Genomic DNA, 8,228 nt, shown 5'->3' on the forward strand with positions numbered 1-8,228 from the left:
GCATTTCAGACATGAAGTGTCTTGTGTGTCACTGCAGTTTTATCCACTTCCTTTAAGAGACAGATTCTACATGAATCAATATTAAGCTTGATATATAGGAAATGTTAGGTCTCAGTCATTTTGATCTATGAATAAGATTAAGTTGTAGAATTAGAAAAATGGTTAATTCTGTATCTTATTCATTCTTTATCAACTTTAATACAGACACTTCATGCAAATCACAGAAGCGCAGCCCATCATGCCTACACTGATTCTCTTACCTAGTGCCAATCTCCTGCCTTTTTCCTCCATCCCTACACATAATTTCTATCCAAATAATCATCCAATGTCTTCTCAAATGCCTCAATTGAATATGCCTCTACCAAATTTCCAGGGTTTAAGCAATGGAGTCAGGTTGAGCATTGCAGATATCCCCAAACCTGAAGTGAATGGAGGCCAGAGCTCTGGCTCTGACTTCTGGGTTATATCTAATGGGACAACATCTGCTGGATATGGTGAAGCACACCACTGACATCCTCCAATTCCTTCTCTTCCTCTTCAACATATGGATTGTGGAAGCTATAAACCCCATGTCCAAAAGAGCCAGCCACATCTTAATAGATATCAGGTGATATAAAATGGCAATGTCCATTTTTGTTGTGGGCTACTAGATCAGCTTCTAAATCCTACCACCACCACACACTGTACTCCAAGGAAAGCTTCAAAAAAGTGTAAAATGAGAGTTGTGACTATATGTCCTAATATGTCTCATATTGAGGAGAAAAAAGGCAAATAACTGATAATTTTATAATTAAGTCAAATGTATTGCAGGTGAAATTGAATAGTTTCCAGTGAAATGTTTCTTAAAGTTATTAGTTCTACTGTAATTTTTACTTTTTCTCCTGCTACTATGGACAAATTTTCCAACATAAGTTAAGGTTCCCAATTGGAATGAAGCCGCGATAATCAGTTTTGTATTTCACCTGCAGAAAATGAGGCTCAAAAGCAAAATACTGCAGATAGTGGAAATCTGAAACAAAAACCAAGCCTGTTGGAAACTACTCAACTGGTCAGGCAGCCACTGTGGAGAAAAAACTGAGTTAATATTTCAAAGTTAACCCTCTTTCTTTCCACAGTAAAGGAGGATATTGGTTCTACAAGAGACCAGGCAGTTGTTAAACTGTAGAGTCGACTATGAATTTGCGTCAATGTCAAATTCTGCCTTTATGTCAAAGAATGTCATTTTCACTTCAACGCTAGAATTCTTCTCCTTTGTCCACATTTGGACCAGGTTTTTAATAAATTCTTCTCCTTTGGCTACATTTGGACTAGTTTTTTAATAAAAGCTGGAACCAAATTATCCTGGAAGCGCTCAAACAGAATGTGGTGGGAGGGTTATTGGTGACTGCCATTTGTCAGCACTGTTAATGACACATTCCATCACTGCTGATGATTGGGAGTTGACTGAAGAGGCAGTGATTGACTTGGTTTGATATTTCCTGCTTTTTTTGTGCCAAGCATATCTGGATAATTTTCTACTTTGTCAGTGTTGCACTTGTACAAAAAATAGTTTTGTTTAAGGAATGGTTGTTTGGGATAACTGCCAGAACATAAGAGGGATGTTGTTTGGGTTCATGGGCCTTAGTTGCATTTACTCAGTGCATTCATCTGTTTCTTGGTATTGTACGGAGTGAATCAAATTGACCAGACAGGCATATGTGACGGTGGAGTCCTCAGGCGAAACTCAGACCAAGACAGATCATCCATTTGCTATTTCTGGCTCGGTAAATGTTTTATTTATATCCATATATCAAGTGTACACATTGGCGATAATTAATACTGTATAAATTACTGTGGAATATGTAACAATTTTCAGGTGATGGGAGTGTCATTGGTTTCAAACTCTCACATATGGATGATATTTCTGATTAATAATCAAGTGGAGGCCTACACTGTAAATTTCATACACTGTAAATGCTGAATATAGTTGCACTTGTGTATGCAACTGAAGTGGATGGCTCACCTCACATTGGCATAGTAGACATCAATGTTAACTCAGATAGTTCAGAGTGCATTGCTTTGCTATTAGCCTTTACTTGCTCCATGTCAGTTCATCCTCAAATAAAATAGATGCCAAGTGCTGTCTTCATCCTTCATAGCCATCATCCAGAATCTTTCCTCGTTGATTCTAAATGGAGGTCTGTCTGAATGGCAGTGAAATGCATGATTCAGTTCATTTTGAAAACATATGTGTTTTGTGATAAAAGATATTAACATTTTAAAAATATTTCCAAATAAAGCCTTTATAGAAGCTGTTCCGATTTGTTAGGACACATACTACTAAATTAGGAATCAACATTATTGAATGCTCTCATTGCTTGAATATGTGCAATAGCATTGATCAATTGAACTCTATAGAGTTGCAAGACTGGAGTTTTGGTGCTGCAATCATTTGAAGTTAATTTTTGAAAGAAAGATTCTGGAATTTTGGAATATAAATCAGCTTCTCTTATGAGTCCAACAGCAAATTAAAGAATTTGTAAACCAGGTCAAGTTTGAAATCAAGATTATATTTCAAAAAGGCCACACAACGTGATGGGAATCATTACTTACTATGATTTGAAGAAAACCTCAGAAAAACACAGGAAATACTCAGCAGATAGGTTGCATCTGTGAAAAGGAGAGAGATGGGGTTATTGCTTCATGAATGAATTTTTGCCAGAGTTCTGATGAAAGATCACCAACCTGAAAAGAAAATCTCTTCCTTTCTCCACCTAAGCTACCATATTTTCAAAGTATTTTGCAGCATTTTATGTTTTTATTTCAGATTTCCAACATCCACAGTATTTTGCTTTCATATGTAAGCTAACCTCAAACAACTTGGGGAAGCTAATGCTTTTGTTAAATTGTTCAGTTTAGCCTTTTGCACTGCTAATTTTTCTCTGACGTTCATCATTCCTGCAGGAATGATAGCTCCTGAATGATAGCCCACCCCCCCCCCCCCACCACCTCCGCCCCGGGGACAGAAGTCCAAAGGCAATCTCAATGTTACTCAATGGCATCAGGAAGAGTAGAGAATAACTGCAGAAAGGATGTCCTTGCGTCAGAGAAACCATGAGTCAAGATATCTGTAATAAAAGATCTGTCTTCTGACTTGGTTTTCATTCAGGGAAGAAGTTTTAGTATACCCAAAAAATATTTTGTTATACTTCTCCATCTGCATCGCATTAAATAAATGTTGGGCCGGTGGGCAGTGTTAGATGTGTAATAGAAGCTATATAAAATCTTAACCTAAAGCTCCTTCACTTTGTTGCAGATGTGAAATGCAAAGAGCCGCATTTTCTAAATGATGGGCGAGTCCAATTTCCATTCCCAGAAATCTGAATGTCACCATCTCTTCCGTTGCATTTCAAGGAAAGTTTTGCAGCAATTTAGTATTCTGACATTAACTAGTTTGTTTGGTGACTCAAATAAACATATAAAAGGCAGCAGTGTATGTCTCATTTTATAAATTATTATCATAATATCTGTTGTAGAGCTAACTTACTAAAATATGAATAGATAGATCATAGGCTGTACTTTAGATTTTGAAATTGTGGTGTGATTGCTGACAAATGTATTAGCTAATGATTTGGTATTTCAATAACCATAATTTTGACAAGATCAGTAATTCATGAAGGGTTTGTGGGTTTTTAAAAAAATAATGGACAAGCAATTTTATATGGGGAGTTAACAGGATTGTTACTAATAGCATTCAGCACTGAAGCTTTCTCTTTGAGAGATGTATCCAAAAACTCTCAGCCCTTTTATGCACAACTCTTTTGTAATTTCAATCTGCATTGCTGTTGACAGAATATTCCTGTTCAACAATGAGTGTTCTCGGAACATCTGCGACAACATGATTTTCTGACAATTTGAAGTGTTATTTTTATCTTTTCCTTTATAGTGTTAAAATTCTACTTTTTCTGAAGTGTGAGGTTTTGTGCTGCCAAATTAATACTCCAGTCTTACTTTCAATATTTTTTCACAATGCATCTCTGTTGCATTATTCCTGAAATGCCAATAGGTAGAGAGTAAAGTTTGACCAAAAGAATCAAAGGAATCAACCAGATATAACCTTGAGCTGAGGGTCTGCTTCTATTCAATTTTTGGCGGTGGGTTCAAATGCTTTATTTAAGCTGAATTTACAAGGAGAATTTCCTTTAGAATGATACCACTGTTGGCTCTAATGCTTCTACTAATTGGCATATTCAGCTGTCTCTTGTCTCTCTCACTCACATATAGAAATGCTGTGCTCCATTAAGAAGCTTTGTATTGTTGATATGCTGTACTGGAGCAGCAACATGTTTGACTCTTCAATGAGGTTGTTTGAAGTGCCACATTAAGTGCTTGTCCTTGGGTAATTTATCTTTTTCTGATACAGTCAGTAGCCCTTTTTAAAGAGCTTGCATCTGGATTTTCTAATCTTGTACTCCATCTTTGTATTTTGAATTCTTAGCACGTCTGTTGGTTCTCATCACTGTGTACCAGTATCCCCATTTTTGAATTTTAGATTTTGATTTTGAGTTGTGAGGATAGGTTGCATAGTTTTGACTTGTACTCGCTCCTGAGTACTAGAAATTAAGGGGTGATCTGCTTGCAATCTAAAGATCTGACAGGGGGTAAACACAGAAAATCTCCAAAGAGGGAATCAATAAGTGGACTTAATCTTAAAATAATTTGTGACTGAAATCAGGAAACGTTTTTTACACAAAGCATAGTGGGAATTTAGATCTCCCTCCCCTGAAATGTTAGTTGCTAGAGCAATGAAATTTTCTCTTTTAGGTAGAGGTTTGTAAAAATTTATTCAATGGATAGGAGTCCTTTAAAAAGGTTGGCTTTTATTCCCCATTTTTTCTTCCTGGCCTTGAAAAGGCATTGATCCATCTTGAATAAAACTGAGGTAACCCATTCCAGAGGGCAGTTAAGTTTCAACTCTAATGCTGTGGATCTGGAGTCAAATGTAGGCCAGTCCAAATAAAGGCAGCAGATTTCCCTCCCTATAGGACATTAATTTGTTTTACAATAATCTGGCAGCATCATGGTTACTGATACAGGTGACATTCAGTAGCATCTTGGCTAACTATTATGATAACTTTTATTTCAGGTTTGCTGAGCAAGTTGAGTTTTAATTCTTTAATTACCATGGTAGGATTTTCAATTACATCACCCAATTATTATTTCAGAGCTCTGGATTAATAGACCAGTAAAAAGAAACCACTTATATTATCCTACCTAACAGACAAGTGGCAAAGGTGGGTAAATGAAGTTGAGGTACAAAGCAATCAAGATTCTGTGAAATATCAGAATAGACTGGAGGACCAAATGGTCTGCCCTTGTTTCTAATGTTCCTAAAGTACCTTGGGAATTCCAAATATACGCAGTAGTCTAACATACCTCGCAGAGAATCATTTTTTTTATAAATATCTCATGACATTTTACTGGAGTTTGTTTCGTTTTTGTTTTCTCAGCTCACTTTGGAGACCAAACTATTCTAGAATTCTAGCCCAGAAACGATTTAAGGTCTTCTCAGAATTTGAGTTAACCAACACTTAATAAAAAGTAAGGATAAGTGGTCTTTTGCAACCAATTACTGGTATTTTTCAGCAATAAGTATGTTAAAGAAGGCCTAAGTGGAGGTTATGAGTAGGTGCAATGCCACATTTTACTAAGACTCAATCAATTGAGCAAAAAGACTCAAATATCTGGAATATTCTGCAATATTAAGAAAGTGAGTAATTTGAAAATATTTTCTAAATATTCTTTTATTTGAGTTTTCACTCTGGTTCAGGCTAGTAACAAGGAGAGAGATCCACACAACATATTTACCAAAATGACCATAAAATCTTCTACATGCTTGTTTACACAAATGGATGTATTCTTGTGGGGAGGTGTGCTGCCTACATTTGCTAATAGGATTTGCTAGGCTTAGTGTACTGTTCCTAATTCATTTTCCTTACTCCTTTCTTATGCTGCAACTCTAATGTCAGCATCCACAGAGCACTGGAACATTTAAAATCAGTCAGTTCTAATACAAATCCACATTCCTTTCTCGATAAAAGATTATCCTATTCTCAAGTGCTGCTTGAGTTTGATCTCTGAAGTACAAAATCATAAACAGCAGCAGAATAGAGGTTTATATTGTCAAACACATCCACTGTCTTGTCCAAAGGATCAAATCCTTCTGCTTCAATCTGTAGGGAAAAGACATGAATCATAATAATTTTATAATGAATTAATAAGACAATCATCCAGGCAGGTAGTTCCAGCAACCTTCATAGAGCTATTACAGTGCTAGCAAACTTTGATATGTGAAAACAGTAAATACAACAGTAAATAGAAAGTCTTGCTAAATTTGAATGGCAGACTGGATTAACAATTGTAAAGACCCTTCACTTTTTTGTGATCAGACAAATTAGGAATGTTAGTATTGGAAAATGAATGTTTTCTAACTTAGCTACTTGTAGCAGCAAACAAAAACATAGATGAAGGGAAAAGGTTTTTGAACTTGTGTAGCTATTATTGTTAACATAACAATATCTTATAAAGGGTTTATTCCCGAAACATTGACCCTTCTGCTCCTCGGATGCTGCCTGACCTGCTGTGCTCCTCCAGCGCCTCACTTTTTGACTCTGAGCTCCAGCATCTGCAGTCCTCCCCTTCTCCAATATCCTTTACTGTATCTTGCATTTTTATTTACTGTTTCAGGCACCCCAATTTTGATTTGCTTTTTCTAAATGTATTCATGTGTTGTGGGAGTTGCTATCTAGGACCACATTTATTTCCAATTTATTCACGATTGCTCTGGAGGAGGTACTGGTGAACTGCCTGCTTGAACTGCTGCAGTCCTTAGGGTGAGGTGACACCCAGAGTGCCTTTAAGGCAAATGAGGTCCATGGCTACTACAATTGGTTTGAGAAGCCCGAATTTGTTTCATTTAGGCTCATCACAGAAAATAGACCAAAATAAATATCATCCCATTAGTCTGGGCTGAGCACCCAACCAAGGCTCACGGAGAAAAGATGTAAGAGTAATGACATAGTCATAGTCATTGCTGGCTATAACAATGTTTATTACCCATCCCTAACCACCAAGGGGGCTGTTAAAAATCAACCATATTCCTGTGTATCTGGAGTCAGATGTTGGCCAAACCAGGTAAGGATGGCAGATGACCTTCCTGAATTGACATTAGTGAACCAGATTCGTTTATATGACAATAGTTGCATGATTGCCATTTGTCTAGCTTTCTATTAATTTTTTCATTAATTTAACTCCCATTTTATCATCTGGCATGATAGGTTTCAAATCCATGTCCCCAAAATATGAACCTGTGGTTCTGGAATTCTAATCCAGATATACCACTACACCACCATCATCCCCCTTCATTGTACCATCTTCTCTTCCATTCTTGAAATTAAAATCAAGGTGGTCACCAAATAAGTAATTGAGAAAAATCTGTGACATAAATTCACTTTTAAAAGATGTGAATCACAGAATTATTCCAGCGTGGAAGAAGGTCATTCAACTCATTATGTCCACGTTAGTTCACCTGCCTTCTCCCTGTAATCCTGCACCTTCTTCCTTGAATGCCCAAAATTAAACATGCTTCCAGCACACTCTCAGGCAGTGCATTCCAAACCTTAGCCACTTGCTGCATGAAAATGTTTCTTTTCTCGTATGGTTGAAGTATATGTTTAATTCGATTTAACAAAGTCTGCGCTGATGCCATTTATGTTTTTTGTTAAGTAATTATTATTTCTCAACTTTTTCTTCCTTTAGCCATACTACATATAAGCTTGTGAAAAACAAGAGCACGCAGAATGGTCAATAACTGGATGTTAGGAGGTACATAAACTAATGTGATCCCAGCTTTAACCGGTCCTCCTCGTCATGGGTGAGATCCTGTATGGTGGCCAGTTTATTCTCCTTTGGAAGATTACTAGAGATACCGAAGAAAGATTCTGACATTTTTAACTTGCCAAACGTAAGGGCAAAGTTCAGAGCAGGTCACTTATTTAATTCACTGGCTAGGAGGCCATGATGGGAAATCAAAAGAATCAAAGAAAGAAAACTGGGGAGCACGCCATTAAAAATTTCCATGTATAGGTTTTAGATTGATATTTTAAAAAACTAAAAATGCATTTGTCAGTTTTGAAATTATTAAACATTATTACATGGGATAATTAAAACTGGTCTTGCAACAATTATTT

The 8,228-nt window shown here is 36.6% G+C and overlaps 1 protein-coding gene across 3 annotated transcripts in view; it reads left to right on the plus strand.

Moving 5' to 3' along the window:
* spaca9 (sperm acrosome associated 9) overlaps positions 1-8,200 on the plus strand; it is a 46,595-nt gene extending 38,395 nt beyond the window's left edge. The window contains exons 5-6 of one of the 3 annotated variants that reach the window (XM_087998372.1): positions 5,490-5,580; positions 7,798-8,200. In XM_087998372.1, coding sequence (XP_087854498.1) covers positions 5,490-5,574 — 85 coding nt within the window. In that variant the 3' untranslated portion in view covers positions 5,575-5,580; positions 7,798-8,200. Of the gene's footprint in view, positions 1-3,295; positions 3,466-5,489; positions 5,581-7,797 lie in introns of those variants that run through there. The other 2 variants (XM_087998373.1, XM_087998374.1) reach the window with 2 other exon arrangements.
* The last annotated feature ends 28 nt before the right edge of the window (positions 8,201-8,228 follow it).

Source organism: Chiloscyllium plagiosum, unplaced genomic scaffold (genome assembly GCF_037043375.1).
Source record: "Chiloscyllium plagiosum isolate Xiang-an unplaced genomic scaffold, Cpla_swu_hap1 HiC_scaffold_21, whole genome shotgun sequence".
In the NCBI taxonomy this organism is placed as follows: domain Eukaryota; kingdom Metazoa; phylum Chordata; class Chondrichthyes; order Orectolobiformes; family Hemiscylliidae; genus Chiloscyllium; species Chiloscyllium plagiosum.